General features: G+C 32.7%; 1 protein-coding gene across 5 annotated transcripts in view; it reads left to right on the top strand.

Moving 5' to 3' along the window:
* FAM172A (family with sequence similarity 172 member A) overlaps nt 1-18,978 on the top strand; it is a 362,785-nt gene that overhangs the window by 145,644 nt on the left and 198,163 nt on the right. For all 5 annotated transcript variants that reach the window (XM_032476170.1, XM_032476172.1, XM_032476171.1 and 2 more), the window contains one exon: nt 7,384-7,602. In XM_032476170.1, the coding sequence (XP_032332061.1) occupies nt 7,384-7,602 (219 nt within the window). The remainder of the gene's footprint in view (nt 1-7,383; nt 7,603-18,978) is intronic.

Raw genomic sequence — 18,978 nt, 5'->3', positions numbered from 1 at the left:
AGTAAGTTAAAATAATACTTACAACACAAACCACAAACATAGCTTACCATTTATGATTACTCACCCTTGAAAGCCTAGCTAGACTGGTGTTAGAAATATTTTATAGTGCTTTTTTTCCTTTTCATAGTTCTCTTCCTCTTGAAGAATAAAACGACTTCATGGAGACACTTTTGGAATTTGTACTTAATTCTGATTTGGAATTTTCTAGAGTGGAAATATCTTAAAATGAAAAGTAGCCCATGAGTATAGCGCAGTATGTAGCACAGTGCTTGGTAGATAGTAGCTGCTTATTAAATATTTGTTGTATGAAATCAGTGTTTAATGCATTATTGACCCAGTGACTACTTGGGATCTTTCATTATGTCCTCATGCTTGCAAGTGTACTCTAGAACCACAAGCAAAGCACTGATATATTCTTGAAAAGACAAAAATATTTTATACGTAATATCTTAATTGGGGAAAGAAAGAGAAAGGTGACATATTTTAAGATAAAATTATTTATGTACCATAATTCTTAAGCAGATTTTAAGAGTAACTTGGAAACTTAAGCCTGTGTTTGTATGGTATGCGATTTGGTCAAAAGCGATATTCTGAAAGACCATGTTGCCTACCTTCTATAGCTATAAAATTTACACAATTTTATAATAGATTTTGATAGGAAGTTAGGAGAACATTAAGGGCTTTAAACCATAAAGGCATAGCTAGCATGCAGAACAGTACATTTCATTAGATAAATTTGTCCATCCAAGTCAGCTTGGGAACATGTAATAAAGGAGGTGTGTCCATATGGTTCCCTGTATCCACTTAGGGATTTTGATTTGTCCTTGACGGGGCAACAGTTGTAACTTGTTACTTCTTTTTAGTTTAATGTAGAAATGTGTGTGTGTATGTTTGTGTCTTTTTATGAAAATGGGAAGCAAAGAATATAAAAGGTTTTATAATGCTGTAGTATTAAATCATATTTCTGTTCTTCGTAATGAGTGGTAAATGTTTTTTTATGCTGCTATTGTACATTTACAGAATACTTTAATAAGTAAGATATTGATGATTAGAAGAGAAATTTGTGATGTTTAGAATATAATGTTCTAAAACATAGGAAAAGTTAGAAACAGAGCAGGTGATGATATGAGTAAGTGCAAAGTGAATGTTTTAAAATAAATAACACTTAGATGACCTGATGTCAGAACCAGAGACAAGGGTGTGTGTTTGTCAATATATCCTTCATGTTTTACAGACTCCTAAGGGAACAAGGGAAGATACAATTTCACCTTTTCTGTGCCAAAACATTTTAATTATATCTTCTTCCAACTACAGCGGTTCAGTAACCAAGGAGCTGACATTGATGCATGTGTTGATAAAGCTGCAAACATTCAAAATGAGATTAACAAAGATTTTGAGCAAAGGGTGACAGCTAATTTTGCACAGTATTCTGCATCTAATTCAGGCCAGCGTAATAATAGAATATTTTATAACTGTTTTGTTATTCAAAAGGACTTTTATGATGCATTTGTGTTTGTGTAACATACTCAAAAATTGTCTGTCCTATGGCTTAAAACGATTTGCATCTATGTTGTAACCCTGAAACAATATTAAAGGGAAAAGAACCCTCTTATTATAAAGGTTTCTTTTTTGTAATCGAACTTTATCCTTGGAACTCTTTGCCTTTACCTTAATTTATTTTGGGCACACTAGCTAGGGAAGGTATAGAGATGGCAAACATATATTTTCTAATATTGCTTCATAAGCACTAATAAAATGGCCAAGAAAAGTTATGTTCAACTTATTTAATTAATAAAACTGTAGTTTCTTTATGTTCTTGAGCTCCATTGAGCACATTTCAGTGTATTTCTTTTCTCTTCTATTCTCTACTTGAAGGCAGCTGACAGTCTTCTTTCACTTTTCTTTTTGTTGGTGAAATTTTCTTTTTTTTTTTTTTTATCCACTCACTTCTCCATCTGCTTTCACTTTTGTTTGCTTGGGCCGTCTCTCATCCCAACTTGATAATGAGGAATGCAGTGTGACCCTGACCTCTATCAGCCCATGCATGACCTTCTGACTCTACCATATAACCTTTGACCTTCTCTTTGACAGCTTGATTAATTACCCTGTGTTATGATTTATGAGTAAGTGCTATGTAAAAATAATAGACAACAGGTGGTCCTCTGAAAACTTTTTGTGGCATGTTTTCTTTTACTGACTAACTTGATGAGCTATTTGAAGTTGGAAACTTACTGGGATAATCTATGTTGGTTCACATTTTGGTGTTTTTATACCATGGAACACAACGTTAGCATTTAGGGAGCTACAAGTCGAAGCACGGTCATGACATTTTATAAAATATTATCAGGGTGCTGTTACCTAAATGCAATTGGGAAGAAGCACAAAACGGAGTCAAGTGACATTTCAAGCGTTTCAGTCCCAGGTCACGTCTTGAGAAAATTGCTGAAATAATGGAGGGGCATTTTTCAAGCAGAGCTGCAGCTCCAACAGCTATGTTTACTTTAACGCTTCACTAGTGACTTCTGATTGGTTGTCATGACCTCATCTCACTGTTGCACCTAGGATGTTGCAACAGTGACATATACATACCCTTCTTGTGAAAAAGATAAGAATAAACACAACATACATCTTTCAGAAAAGATGAATGGACAGTGGTTTGTCCATTTTAACCATGGATTGATGTAGTTTATAGATAAAACACTTTGGGTTTCATTTCCCTTGAGGATGAGCACCTATCTTCTTTCAAACCAAGCAGATAGAATGCTGATGTTGAAAAATGTGATTGATAAATCTGTGTAAAATGATCTCTTACGGAGCCTTGCCTGAAGACCAAAACTGATAATTCCATAGGTCAAAGGATTCTACTCTGGCCCCTGACCTCTTTGGTCACATGTGGCTTTGCAGTACTGCAGGTTAATATGCAAAGCTGAGGACTTTCAGCTGATTTTTTATTTAGCCAACCATAAGAGATTTGAGAAGATGTAGAATTTGCTCCTATTTTCCATTTTCCTTGTAGTTGGTAATTAATAGGCAAATTAACTTGGATAAATCTTAAGTTTTAGCAAGGTTTCATTTGGGATCAAAAGTACATTCTGTTTCTGGCCAGGCTTTTTAACATTTTATTTATTTGTACAGTCTTCTTGATAAGTAACATTTTTGGACTGATTTTATTAAGCAAGGTCTCCTCTTTGGTTCTTTGTGTTTGGCATCACTTATCTGTGTTAGGTCTCTGACCTAAGCCATCATTTGTTGATTGAATGATACATGAACTATCATTTATTAGTAAGTGCATCTATAGACTTCAAAGTAAAGGAGGCTTATGTATTCTGCTTAAATCGCAGCAAGCACTTGTGCTGAATAAAATGCTACATCTAGCAATAGAATTTTGAGGGTTTCTGATTAAGATCCCATGGCTTATACCTTATAAAACACAGGTCTGATCGTGAAACTACAGTTATAGCTATAAACGGGTAGAAAAATAGCATGAGGTAAATTAAACAGATAAAGCTTACTTTTACCAACATCTGTCCTCTTGATCACCTTCTTGATCTTCTACTAGACTGTGTGATCGAACAAAAGAGTTAATCAACAACTTTATGTATACTTTGTCTCTTGAAATGTTGGATATTGGAATTGATTTGAGTGAATCATTATGAAAGATGCCAGAAGTTTTATTTATTTAGTTGTAAAATGTTAGATAATCAGTCTGATCATTTTATCTTGTAAAGAGAACAGAAGTTTCCACGTATATTTGAAATGACCTAACTTTTCATCTTAGTAGAAGTTTAGCATGCTTAAGGAATAATTACATTAAAAGGAATACTTCAATATAAAATGTTTAATGTTCTATTCTAAGCATGAATTATGGAGGTCTTACTAGCATGGCACTACACAGTTCTTTTATGATATTATATTTGATGCCTGATTTTATAGAGTAGTTTTGTAAAACTTTATGCGTACATTTGTTAAAGGTCAAACTAGGCTCTCTCTTATTTCTGTGTGTACTGATTGAGTTACTGGGAATAGAAAGAATTAATTTTTAAAATGCTATTTATTCTGATTTTTAACATATAAATTGATGTCATTCTACTTAAAATAGTTAAATTTAACTACTGGTATGTTGTCTGTTTTATTTACTTTGATTGCTCTGACTCCTTAGTTTCCATATATTAATGTTGACATGGCAAAAATCTTTGTAGCTTTATTACATAAAAGGATTTTGTAGGCAATGTTTATATGTGACAGAGAAGGAGGAAAAGAAAAGTTTGACTACATATCTTTGGGTGAGGTAGTTAACTTTATTTTGTTGCCCTGGTTTTTCTTACTCATTATAAAATGGTTATGAATGGTCTCTGTGAATATTGCATTAATTAATTTATCTGGAAAATTTTAATTGAAAAATGTAAGTTTTTTTATGGAATGGTAATTGAATTTGCAACAAAGGCATTTATTAAAATTAGCTTCAGCAGAAAATGTTCCTGAATATTTCTGATTGTTATTCCATTAATTAAACTGGAGGTGTGAAATATCTAAATGATAAAATATTTTGCAAATAAATCAGATGTTTAAAGAGTTACATTTGCTGTTGAAATCTAAATGATAAAAAATATTTAAGTGATTTATATAGTGGTGATTTTAAAACAGAATCATTTTTCATCTGTTGATGCCTTGGTGAAAAATTGACATTGTGTCTTTATAAAATTGAACAAATGAGTCATGTAATTTTCAGTTACATAATCGATAACTTAGACAAAGACTGCTTCTTTGATAATTTATGTGTTTCTGGTTTTTATACTTATTTAGATGGGACATATCAAACTTCAGAGTTCATTTAAAATCAAGTAGGCACAATAATTTTTCAATCCATGATTTCCAAAAATAGGAGTAAAAACTTCTGCTCAAGTCAACCTGATATTATGAAGCTGTTATTTCTAGTGATTAAGGTATTAACTAGGGTAATAGTTTTGTCATTTTTGGTGACTATAAATTTTGTTTATAGAGTTTACTTTTATTTGGAGTTTATTCATTATGCAAAGATGATGTGCATGTTCTGTCAATTTATTAAAGTCCCACTTTGTTACTTTGAGTTTGAAATTTTTCATATTATCATTAAAATGTAATATATCTCTATTTTCATCTCTAAGGCCTCTAAGATTCTATTTTGATCTTGCTAACTCTAACTCTTGTATGTATGAGAGGCTCTGTGTGTGTGTGTGTGTGTGTGTGTGTTTGTGTGTGTGTTTAAAGTTCAATTCACTGAGAGAAGGCAGGGAAGAAACATGGCAGGAGACCACTTACTCACGGTACAGAATCTAGTAAGGAGGCAATTTTCTTTTTGGCCTATGGTGACCTTTTTTGACTATGTTCCTTACACCAGAGACAGTGTACTGAATGCCTCTATTTCACCCTGTTTAGCAGAGTGCAACAGTGTTCTTTAACTTACTTTTGGTGGGAGGAGAAGTTATAGCTGAAATTTGAGAAGGGCGTGAAAAGTTGTAAGAGGTACAAGGAAGAGGGGTAGGAACTTCCTTCAAATGTGATTTTAATAACTAGTCAAGTGTGTCCAACTGTAGAAAATCACCAAGTGACAATATGTCTACCTGACAGTGATCACAATGAATTACAAGACTTTTGAATAGCTATACAGATTAGAATAAAGCAGAACCAAATAAAATATCTTTTGTTGGTATGGTGAAACTTTGACTTACCGGCTAAGAAACTTTAAAAAAAAAAAACCTTCTCTTGTGCTCTGATGTAGAACATTTAAATTTAAAAATTTGTAAAGTGTTTTACAAGCCTTTCATAAAAGACACATTTATCTAAAACTTTTATTTGAACATGTGTCGAGGAATATGTGATATTTTGTTAATCAGTTTGGTAGATATTATTATATCGTTTTTAGGGATGTAAAACATCTATATCTTAATTAACAGTCCTATGACTAAATTGAAACTTTAATGATCTTAAAAATCTCCAAACAATATCGTGGTTTTATACAATAATATTAGCTGATTGGGGGAGAAATTGAAACAATCCCAATGAAGTTGTAGTTGTATGTAGTCTGTGAAATCAACTATTAAAAAAGCCAACGATGTGTAGCAATGTAGCATATTTAAAATAAGATAATTGAGTCTATGCTAATATTGACTTAGTATTACTGCTCCCAGTTTTAAAATCATCTTATATTTGGTTTGGCAGAAAAGAATTAAACTTTAAACCTGACATAGGATTCTACAGTTGTAGCTTTGAAAAAAGATGTGTTTTTTTTTTTTTAAGGATGAGTTTTTAAGCTTTATTTTTCATAGCTCTTATATTTTTATACATAATATAATACATATTTTATGTATGACCTTACAAGATTTTACAAGACAAAATTGGGACACCCACAGTACAGAATTGAATAGAAAAGACAAGGTATCAATAGCTTCAAAAATTTTGTTGCACATGCTTGTCAGTGGTAATTGTTTAGCCCTCTCCTTTTTCTCATGGTTAGATTATTTCATCAGTTATAACATAATATAAATGCCGAAAGTTTCCTTAATTATAACCATAGAAATATTTGCCTTGCTAGAATTAAGTCAGACAGGAAAAAACATGTTTTAAAAACTTAAAAAGAGGTTTAATAGCTCAATAAGCTGTGTTTTAAACATTGGAATTTGTTTCCTGGTACTAGTCCTTAATAGAGAGAAAATTTTATGGTAGTTGAAAAATGAAAGAAATTTCAGGATTAAAGAATTGCTTGCGTACATTATAGTAAGAGATTGGTTTATTTGGTTTTATGATTTGTGTGCCTTCCTGAAAAAGAGAGATGAAAAAATCCAAGATGCACAGGTAGACATTTTGTGCTCCTGATAATAAAGATGGAAATTTGTAGACTGTTTACTTCTTATTAATTGCTTATTCTTTTCTAAGTTCAAACAAGTAAAAAATACTCATTAAACTGCAATTGTAGAGGAATGAAAATCCAAGAAAATGTGATTAGAATTATAAACTTCAATTTCAAAGAAGTTATATTTTCAAAATATGTATTATAAATATTAATGTGACTTGAAAGTGTACTTATTATTTGATAGTTTATTTCGATCACTTTTGGGGTTCTGGGAGATCTGAAGTACTTTTTTTTTTCATTTAAGCCTTATGGTTTTAATGTTACAATTATGTCTTTTTGATCTTATAATCTATGCTTATTTACACACACAATACAGGCAAATAATTTTAAATCAGTTTGTGTCGGAAAAATTAAAACTATAATCTTTTATAAAGAAATATTTTCGTGAACATGAAACTATATTAAATCACTTACTATGAGATTTTAAGAACGTTTTTATGAACGGAAGTGGTTTCTAAGATTAAATTATGCTGCCTTTTGTGCTTTCAAAACAGGAAGGATATGGAGTAATAGTACTGAATCCCAATGAAAACTATATTGAAGTAGAAAAGCCGAGGATACATGTACAGTCATCTTCTGAAAGTGCAGATGAACCAGCAGAAAAGAGGGAAAGAAAAGATAAAGTCTCTAAAGAAACAAAGAAGCGACGTGATTTCTATGAGAAGTATCGTAACCCCCAAAGAGAAAAAGAAATGATGCAGTTGTACATCCGAGTAAGTAATACATAAGATCATTACTTTATTTCATTATTCCCTTTACTTTATGATTTATTTTCTATAAATTATTTTGTTTAATTTTTTAAAATGAACCGTTAATTTTTAAATTTTTAATGATTTATTTACCAAGGGTGTTATTTGAATGAAATGTTTTGTTTTTTATGCCGTTACAAAATGCATCATTCTTATTTCAATGTGATATTTTATTTAAGTCTCAAAAGCAATTAATAATACACTGTACAAAACATCAGTCTTCATCTTGGGTGGTGATAGTTTTAATGTATTGTTTTCCTACGAGCAACCATCCATCCACAGTGTCTCAGCTCATCTTCTGAAGGCTGATGGAGAGAGGAAGAGTAATTAATATCTTACTAAATATTTAAGCGAGAATAGTTTAGGGATAGTGTAATGAGGGAACTCTGTCCTTTGCTCTTTTCTTAACCAGTGAACCTTTGCACTTTGTAATGCTAGCAGCATGGGATCGTTATAGCAGTGCTGCCCAAGGAGTTCTAATTCTGTAGGGGGCACAAACAATTTTACTTGCCCTTTGACACATTCTGCTTGATATACACACTGTGTGTTGTGTATATGAGATGGATTCAAGCAATTTTCAAAGCCCTTATTATTGATGCCAGAAATATAGTTTAATAGTAAAGCACGTCAGAAATGCTATTGGGTAAGTAAAACAGTAAATTGATTATGTTCTTCAAAAGTGAGCAATTCAGAACATTTAAATATAGACAGATTAACAATTTACAAGTTATACTGTAAGATAGTATTAAAGTTTTAGTTATTCAACTAGAGCTATTTTACATTTACTTTAAAAGCTCTTTAATAAATTATTTCATACCACTTCTGAGGTGAAATATATAACCTTCTAAGTTACTTTCCTTAATTTACTCATCACTATACTTTTGTAAACTGTACTCCAAACATTCATTTGATTATAGATCAGTCTGTTGAGTGAATTATGATGGTTAAGCAGCATATAAATTCTCAACATCCAGAAAATTGTATCTGGACCAAGAATACCTAAAGCATGTCATAAAATGAGTCAAGCAAAAGTTAGATTATAATATTGAAATTTCTAAATAGCGTCTCATTATTAAACATATTGTTTGAAAAACAAAAACAGTGATTAGATTTGGAATCCATAAGTAGCTTGCTCTTCTGTGTAGTTCTGTTACCGCCTTTCTTCCCCATGACTGCATCAGGGTCATGATGTCACCTTCTTCTCTATCGGTTGTCCTGAGCGTCCTCATTAATATGATCCAGTCTGTCAACCAGGGTCTTAAGACAGAGTAAAAAAAATTACCCCTGATATCTAGATTCCAAAATGAATTGTATAAGTTTTTGAAATATACAAATCATTGAGTATTCACTTGCTTATGTAAAGTGCAAACAAAAAGTGATTTTGTGTATTAAGTTTTTCATTTCGTCTTAAACAGTTTCTTTTATTTGCCTATGATATGTTCAGAGTAAGCGTCTATTTCTGACATCTGTTTTGTAAGTTTTATTTTATTTCTTCTTTTCTATTTTCTCTTTATCATGTCACCATTGCTTTGATCTTCTTTTGTTCTCTTGTATGTGTTCATTTTCTTTATTCTGTTTTCACATCTGTTTTGTTTATGCCTGCATCTATTTTTTTCTTACACCAAGGGGGGAAAATCTTTTTATGTTGCTTCATTAAGATCTCCTCTTTCTTTCTTGTCTCATTTTACTCATTAGTCAAGGTTTTCATTGAAAATACTAAAAGATAAAAATAAACTCATGTAGATAACACAGCTTTATACATGATAGTTTTAGTTATGAAGTGGTTGTTTTTCTTAATAAACAGCCTTTCTCTTAAAATCATCCAGAATTGTGCAAAATAGCAGACTTAAGCTGATACTCTTTGAACATACTTCTAGATACTAAGGCATGATCCTGTAGTGGGAAAGAGAAGAATGGCTGATTTGTGTAAGGTACCTTCATTCTTAGGCAATTTTGATCCACTCAGGAAGTGACTCCTAGTACCCCCTTTTCCTCTGCGTGTCTCCAAATAACAAGTGTTTGTAATTTTCAGACACAGAGCATGTATGTGATGGGGATAGGTTAACTTTTATTTGTATAAATTACATTTTGAAATCAATCATCTATTAATTGGAACAACCCCATGAAGTAAGTAGATCAAATAATTTCATCCTTAATTTTATAGTTAAGGAAACTGATGCACAGATGTACATTTTTGTCTAGGATTGTGTAACTAGTAAATAGTGGAAGTAAGTGTTAAAACCAAGACTTCTGATTACTGTAGATTCTTGCTCTCTTTCCTCTTTACCACATTGTTCTAACTGGTTGAAAATAAAATATGTATCTGAAATATGAATATTAAACCAATTATAATAAAAGCATGATATGATATAGTAAACTGCATTTTATGATTATATAGATTTTGACCAGTTATCATTTAATAGATACTTTTAAATGTCTATAAACAATTTAGATATAGTATATTTATGCTATATAAATAAATTAATAACATAAAATACTATACAAATATATTCTCTTTTAATAGGATCAATAATATTGATCCAGTTTTATAGATGAGGAGACTGAGAGTCAAAACTTCGTAAACTTCCCAAGATCACGTAGCTCTTAATGTAAGGTCCCTGGGGTAGTGACTTAGTCTATTTTGCTCATTGCTGTAACCTAGAGCCTAGAACAGAGGCATCATAATAAATATTTGTAGAACAGAGCCTTCACAATAAATTTTTATTTGATAAATAAGATGGTAGAGCCAGGATTAAAACCCCAAACTACTTCTGCTTTTTCTAATATGTCTTGTTATTATTAAAGTATTCTACTTGATTTTTGATGAGGAAACATTCACACAAACCAAAACAAAGAAAAATTACATTATCAGTCCCCGACCCAATCCAGTAACTAAGACATTTAGAGAATTAACAACCAGTTTGCCAAGATTTCTTTTATACCTTGATTGATCTAGACATTTGCATCTGAATATATAAAAGTGAGATATCCTATTTTCGTTTTTAGCTATATCATCATGGTGCTAAAATTATGGATGAACATGGAAATATTTCATGCTGACCTATTAGTATTTCTGTTTTACACACTTGCTTATAAGAGTACAACCAGGCTCTTGCTGTACTTGCTCTACCCCGTATGCACTTTGTGCTTTATGGGGTCTGTAACTTTACTTTCTTTTCTCTACCTTAATCCAAATTCTATCCATGTTGTAGTGCCTAGCTGAAATCTCCTTCATCCACTCACATCATAATCAGTGACCTCTCCTTATTAAGATTCTTGAAAGTTGTTATGATTAGTTAGCTTACATGGAATTTATCAATTGCATTTTGAGATAGCTCTTGTATTTTGTCTCATAATATTATTACCAATTTATCTTTCAGACCTTTCCACTGTATCCCCACAATCCTTTAGATCTTTGAGATGCTTTATAGATTTTGGAATTGCACGTCAATCCTTAAGAATAAATAGATATGATCCCGTTTTTATAATAGTACAGTGCATACTGTGAGAGATTCAGGAACTGATACTAAACCCACTCACTAGGATCCAATCCCCTGGAAGGAGACCAAAGCAAAAAGACTATGTCTTAGTCTAGAGATAACTTAGATGTGACCTGCAGCATAGAAGTGAGGGTTATTCTGGTATCAAACTGGAGCATAAGAAGACAAGTGTTCAGACTAAAAAAGATCAGTTAAAGGAACTTTACAGTAAATACATAGTAAGTAGGTGGAATATAGGCAAAAGTGACTTGATGCTGATCTAAGTTATATTGGGTTGGAACTGCTTGAATTACTCTTCCCTAAGAGACTTAGTTGTGGGCTGTAGTGATAGGAAGTAAAGAAGAGGGATTAGACCCAGAACATTAAGATAAATATATATATACTAGAAGTGGAGGGGAAAAGGAACTCACATGGCCCCAGAAGGAAATATCCAAATGTGGAAGAGACATTTAGAGAACAGGAACCTTGGCAAAGCCTGGCATCACACACTAATGATACTCAAGTGTTTATGGATTGATTGCTTGTTGACATCCATCAAAAAACTTATTCCTTAATCGTGAGATACTTGGTGTCTAGTTTTCTGACTGATTTTTTTCAGCGTTCCTGTGAATCTTTGCAATTGTTCAGAAACAGCCAACTCTGATAAACTGAGGCTTTCCTTTAGAAAATATGTTTTGGATATTCTGACTTGGGCTATGGCCAAAATATTGGTGAAGGCTGATAAATATCCTTTCTTCTCCTCTGTACCTCTTCTTCTATGTACTAATGCCACTGGAGTCGTTTCTGTCTAGTGATTTAACAACCAGATTCAATCTGTTTATATTGAAATCAATGACTGTTTAACCTCTGAAACCATTTTACTTTCCTACAATATTCAAGTATCTGAATTTTCTTTTTCTGGCATCCAGTAAATAGCCAAAATCTCCCTTGAATTTTTTGCAAATATCTAGTATACACCAGCAGAAGCAAAGTAGAATCCAGGCCTAGAACTTTAAGATTAGCAAAGTATAATTTTATTTTATTTACTAAATGAGTATAAATAGATATGACTAACTATTGGATTATGTAGCACATTTCTGATGCATTAGGAGCAGAGCTTGAGAGATCAAAGTACTTACTCTTTCATGTGACAACTTTCCTTAACTATGAAATAATGTACTTCCTGGCATATATTATGGCTTATTAAGGGGATTGATTTGGTCTAGGCAATAAACATCATGTCAGACATGCCTGGCAGGAAAACCTGCTTAATATGTTTTGTAATAAGATGGAATTTTTTGTTCTCAAAAACATCTGCCAACTGAATTCAAGAGTGAAGACAGAAAATGTCATCAATTTAGTGGTAATCCTATAAATTTAGTTTCTTTTTGAGCAACACATATCAAGACACACAAAATTCCCAGTGTTAATCACCACTGGTTATAATACTTTGTAAAATGATGAAACAAAAACATTTTATTTTTATATAATGTGTTAATTAATTCATAATGAATTTTAATATTTCAACTGATAAAATTTTAACAAGCATCTTGCCAACAGATCATTTTTTAAAGCATCTGTTTTTTAATGTGTTGGGTTGAGAACTGAGTCAAATGGCTAAATATGTACATATATTCTTTTTAAAAACATATTTCAACCCCCATAATTATAGATACACTATTTTTTCCCCTTAGACCACCAGGGGCTGCTGCTGTTCATACTGAATTTTGCTTCCCTCAGAAACTGAATACCCCAATCACACTACATTTTTTTTCTGTCTTCCTTTTTTTTCCCCTTAGTCCAAAACCTTTTAAAATATAACTGGAAATAAAAATGAATATACTTAGCTAGTACCTTAATAATCAACACAAGAATGTATTATTTTAAACATTTTCTGCATTCTAAGACATCTACATTTTTCCAAATAAACTTAAAACCTGTAGTCATTAAATGCAGATTGTGATAATAACTATTTTTATTTCCTGTTTTTAGTGTCTGAATAACATTCAGAATCATGCCCAAAGAGAGATAATATGGAGATGAGATTCAAAGTGCAGAGTCTGATGGACCTGAACTTGAATCTTAGCTCTTCCACTTAACATAGGGTCACCTGAAATACATTAACTTCCTTATGCCTCAGTTTTGTGTGAAAAATGGAATGATAATAATATATGTAAAGGGAACATAGTATCTGGCACACAGTCTTGGAACTTCCAGGCCAATAAAAAAACACCTTGTCTCCTCTCAAGTTCAGAATCAATTGAGAAAGAATTCAATTCTCAAGGTCCTTTTGCAACTTTCTGTACCTTGTATGAGAAATAATACCGCTGCCCTACTCTCTTGGGTTTGGAACCCAATGAGCAGTACAGCATAGGAATCAGACAAGAGGTAAAAACATCAGCTTTGCTAATTGATATAGTTCACCTGGAAAATGTGGCTTAGGTCTGTGGCTAAACTTAGACTTCTCAGTATATTTCCCCCTGAAAGGAGTTTTCACCCTTCCTCAAAACATTCACTTTGTTTTTAACGTGGTAGAAAGTAAGCTGGAATGCATCCTTCCTGCAGGTAGACCACTATTATTTCTACTTGTATTTTCTAATGCAATAAAGCAATATTAAGATATAATCATTTAATATTCACTAAAGCATACCTTAGTCTTTTCATTTGAAGATTTTCATTTAAAAGGGAAACTGTGATCAAACCTAGTTACAGAGAAAGTAGCCATAATATTGTTTAATTTTAAAGCGTTGAAAGGCCATACATAGTTCTCTTTCAGATCATCAGAAATTAATGTTTGTATTTTCATGTTTCATGTTACCAAAGCCTAGTAAACACAGTAGATTTTAATAAATATTTGATGAATGCGTATTTGAATAAATGCTTGCTTACATGAACCTACAAAGAAAACAGACAGACCTTTCACTATATAAATCTACTCTTTGATATTGACTAGCATGAAGTTGAAAGAACTGAGACTATGTATATTATGTCTGAAGAATGCTAACACTCAGAAAATTAGTACATTGTTCTTTAAATTCAACTACCAGCCATTATTAAGTGTACCAAGCGTTCTTTGGATGTGGTAAAAACAAGTCAAAATGAATTAGAAATAAGGAAGATAATTAGACCTTTAGATTTAGAACAGAAATTATAGTAAGGACCAAAGCTCTGCATTTAGGGATTTTGATTGGCCTTTGGAGAGTGTTAGTGAGAGGATTCTGCCCTAAATATACTATAGTGGAAAGAATAAGAACTTCAGAATCAAAGAGATGCATGCTGCAACCTTAATTCTGTCACTTACAAGCTGTGACTTCAGGCAGGTCACAGCTCCTCTCTGTGTTTCAGTTTTTTCATCTGTAAAATAGGGATAATCATAGCTATTTGGCTGTTGTATGGAATAAATGAGATAAATTAATGTGTATGAAAACAGCCAGTGGGATACCTGCTATTCAGTATATCCCCTTTTCTTTCTCTTCCCTCCCTACCCTCTTTCCTTAGGAAATATGGGGAGAATTATGGCCAAATGTCATCTTTTCCAATTGGTTTATAATCAGTGCTGCTTAAACCTTTTGATTTCAGGAACTCCTTTACAAATGCTTAAACATTATTAAGGTCACTAAAGGGTTTTTGTTTATAGGGGTTATATCTGCTGTTATTTACCATAAAAAATTAAACCTGAGAAATTTTTAACAATTTATTTTAAAGTAATAATAACAGACCCATTATATGATAACATAGATAGTATCTTTTTATGAGAAATGATTAAATTTTCCAAAACAAACAACACATAGTGAGATGTCTGGCACTTAAAAAAAAGTCTCTCTAATGTCTGGCTTAATAAAAGACAGCTGAATTTCTCCATGTATCTTGCGATATGTTGTCTTTATTGACATTTATGAAGAAAATTTGGCTTCACACAGATATGCAATTGTAAAAGGAAGGAGTATTTTAAAAGCTTTTTCAGATAATTATATTTATTCTTCTTTGATGCTACAACAACAATCAGCAAGATCAGTTGCAGTGTGAATCTAAAACACATTAATGACCATTTCATACTCTGTTTTATGAAAATCTGTTGGTCAGTCTTGTACTTTGAATAGATCTCTTACCTATGAATAATTTTATGATATCACATATTGGTCATTTGGAAAAAATTGTTTGAGTTATGCAGATCTTCCAAATGTTGACATATTTTACTATGTAGTTAAAAAGAATTCCTGTCTATTACTATACTACCAATCACATTCATAATGCTTTTAAGAATTGAAAAACCATCAAAGTTATCAGGGAAGATACAAGTTTCCCAAAATTCTAATTTTAGCATGAAAGCTCAGTTTTTATCATTAGCAGCAAATACTGTCAGCTGTTTTCTTTAAACTCAGGCTTTCTTCACTTTCAAGAAAACGGCTTCCAAATACCCAAATCTGAATCGTAGTTTGCTTCTGTCTTACAAGTGAAAATGGTGTTCCATTAAAAAAGTGGCTACTTTAGCTCACAACTCAATCAGCTGCACAACTAGTTTTCATCCAGACAACCATCTCAACATAGTTTGGTTTGCTGGTGCTTTATGCTTACCTTCTCGTTCATCACTCAGAATATTAACCAGACATATGCTCAGGGGTTGAGATGTAATAAAAGTAATTTTTTAATGCTTTATCAACATTTTTAAAGCAAACTTTTTTTTTCCTGTGAGTGTGTGGCAGTAAATAATACAATGACTGCTACAGAGTTTAGTATCACTGCTGTGATCTGTGCTAAGTCACAGCAGTTTTATTCTCCACTGCTTTTCAATTATTAATGCAAATAGCAACACAAATAAGTGAAAAAGACAAATAATGTCTTAGTTTTATTATGTACCCACCCTGAAAGGGTCCCTGGAACTGTCACAGGTTTGCAGACCACATTTCTAGAACTGCTGGTCTACATCTCTTTTCTGGAGTTGAACATAGAAGCAATGAAAGAAAGCAGCTTAGACTAGAATAAGAACCATTTTTCAGTTGATGTATTAGGCAGTATGAAACTAGAACAAGATAAGCAGCTGTGTAAGCCAAAATAGAAAACAGATGAGGACTGGTTTTTTAAGGCATTTGGTACTATCCAGTTTGAACTCTTCTCAGCTGGATTCAGCGAGCACTTTGTGTAGAGTGCTTCACGTGTTCTCCATCCCGTGCCAACCTCCCTTCATTGAAACTAAGATGTCAAGTCCACAGTGACCAGGCCAGTGGAATTTGAGGCTTTAGAATGTGTTTTTTACTGCTCTTCCCCAACAATGAAAGGCCCTGAAGAATCACACGCCCGTTTTGGGTTTTAGCAACTACAAATTTCATTCCCTCCTCTTCCCTAAAATGTGTGGCTTCTTGCTTCCCAGGAGAGCTCAGATTTTATCCCTCCTATCCAGCTGGGATCTAATTTATCACCATATTCTACTCATTCTTTACTGGTACTATCTTTCTGTTACTGGTACTGTCCTCCTGTTTTCTGTTTACCTTAACTTTACATTAGACAGATTCTGGAGTAGTTAAGAACTGGGTGCTGGTGTCTGGCAACATGTGTACAGGGTTTTGCACAGAATATTCACTCAGTAAATATTAGATAGAATCATTGTAATATTCTCGATATACAATCCAGTTGCTTCTGTCATTGACTCTCTCTCCATTTCTGAAGCCATTGTCTCCGTAATTCTCCAAATTGGGTTCCTCTTGTTTTTTGTCTAAGATAGCATTTGAGAGTAACTGTCTAAAATACAGTTGGATTCACCATGCTTATTTTTGGTTTTGATCATGACTGACTGATCACGTTCACAACTTCTATCCCCTTCTTGGGAAGAGGGGGCAATTTAAGACCCTATGTCTCCAACTCCTTCCCTGCTAGCTAGGGCCCTTGTGCATCTATTTGTTTAGTTAGAAGTATTTATCATTGTTTGTTTGTTCATGTAGTCCTCATTAATTGTCTCATGTATTACCCTGACTTTACAAATATGTAAAGTGAGACTCAGAGACCTAGACTTACTCATGGTTATATACCTAGTTGGAGTAACTAAACCAAGGTTTGAGCCCGAGTCTATCTGACTGCAAAGCCTATGTTTTCCCCACGATACTACATTGCCAATAGTGAACATTTCCTACAAATGGTTCTCCTCTAAGGTTTCTCTGTGTGTATGTGAAAAATATGAGTGAAGGGAGAAATGGGTCTTGCTAGGAATGCAAGGCAGTTGCTGGGATATGAGGTAATATTTCCCACAAGCAACAATTTATTCAAAGACCGTTGTTAGAGGATTGAAATGAGTAGATAATATTGGGGGTAGAATTTTCAACTCACATTGTCGCCTGAAGAGGAAGACACCCTCACCCATTATTTTTGCCTAAATCTAAAAGTGTCCATCTGCAGTGTGTGAGCTGCTTGACAGCAAAGGAGTTTGGAGTTAATTGCAGGTGAGGGTAAGGGAAAGCCTGGATCAGCTTGTATAGTTGACTCAAAAGTGCTTTGTTTACTACAGGTGATCTTTTTCTTACCCCTCCCCTGATTTCAGCTTATCTTTAGGTAAGTTTGCCTGTTCAAAGCCAAGCAGCATGTAGCAACCCTCCTCCTCTCCCACCATCCCGCTTCGGTGTTTTAACATGTGCACACGCTGGCTTTGCCAGTGGATCTCAGCACTTCTGTATGCATCTCTCGTGTGTAACATAGCTGGGCAATGTAGCGTGTTTACTGAGTAACTTGAATACATCCATTATAGACTCCTCTCATTTTCAATTTGAATTACATATGTGAATTTGTAAACTATGAAATTGTATGTTTAGATTTACTTGTTGGAGCATGGGATTACTGCTTAAAATGTCCTATGTATCAATTTTATTTCATATTTATATAATATTGACTTTATTCTTAACGTTATTTTTTACTAATTTAATACTAAAGGAATAAAACATTGATTTTTTTCCTTGAAAAATAATAGATTATAAGTTTAATTAGCCACTTTTTTAAGGAACCCATGAAAACAAAAGATAAAATTAGCCTTGAATATTAATCTTAATGGTCCTATACTAAGACTTCCCTAATTTCTGTTTGTCTTAAAAATGATTCTTATACCTGAATTTGTTTTCCTAAAAGCTTTAGTTTAGCTTACTGAATGTCCAATTTGGTGTTTCTCTGTGAAATTTCAGAAAAATTCTTTTTTCCACAGGAGGTGATTAGAAGAAACATTACAGGACTTTTATCATTCAGGGTATTTTTATATTTTATTCTAAAATAATTTGACATTTTTTAACAGTCACTGTTTTTCCTTTAGAAAATCTTTTAAACATTCTGGGCCAAAGTTTCATGTTTCTGCTAGAGTGATAATAATACTAGTAATTTCCAAAGCTACATAATGGTTTATGTTTTTTTAAAAAAACTTTGAACCGTTATATAAAAGTTTAACATTAGAATTAGGGTTTCACACTGCTAGATTAAGTAAATATGGTACCGAAACTAAAATCTGTTTTAGTCACATTATTGAGAAGAACAACTTGGGGTTTTTGCAGTGTTACTGTTCTAAATTTTTGACAGTGAGTCATATTCTTTCCATATTAAAAGAAGTTTGTGCAAGCCATTTAGCCTACATTTGTTTACTGTTTTATATAAAGAATACATTTAGGAAGAACATTACTTTATATGACAAGGATTCTACCAGGTAATATTGCCAAAAGATAATATTTGAAACTTGATAGGTAGTTTTTAGAGACATACCAAGTTAATTATTTCTAAATGTAGATGTGAAAAATCGAGATTAAGAGAAATTATGTATTTTGCTCTAGATTATGCTATTTTTTTTCCCCTTAGGGCCTATATTATTAATGACAAAGCTGGTACTAGAACCTTGATT

This window comes from Camelus ferus, chromosome 3, assembly GCF_009834535.1.
Source record: "Camelus ferus isolate YT-003-E chromosome 3, BCGSAC_Cfer_1.0, whole genome shotgun sequence".
Lineage (NCBI taxonomy): Eukaryota > Metazoa > Chordata > Mammalia > Artiodactyla > Camelidae > Camelus > Camelus ferus.
Note: the sequence above shows the minus strand (reverse complement) of the source record. Positions and strands in the feature narration are given on the sequence as shown.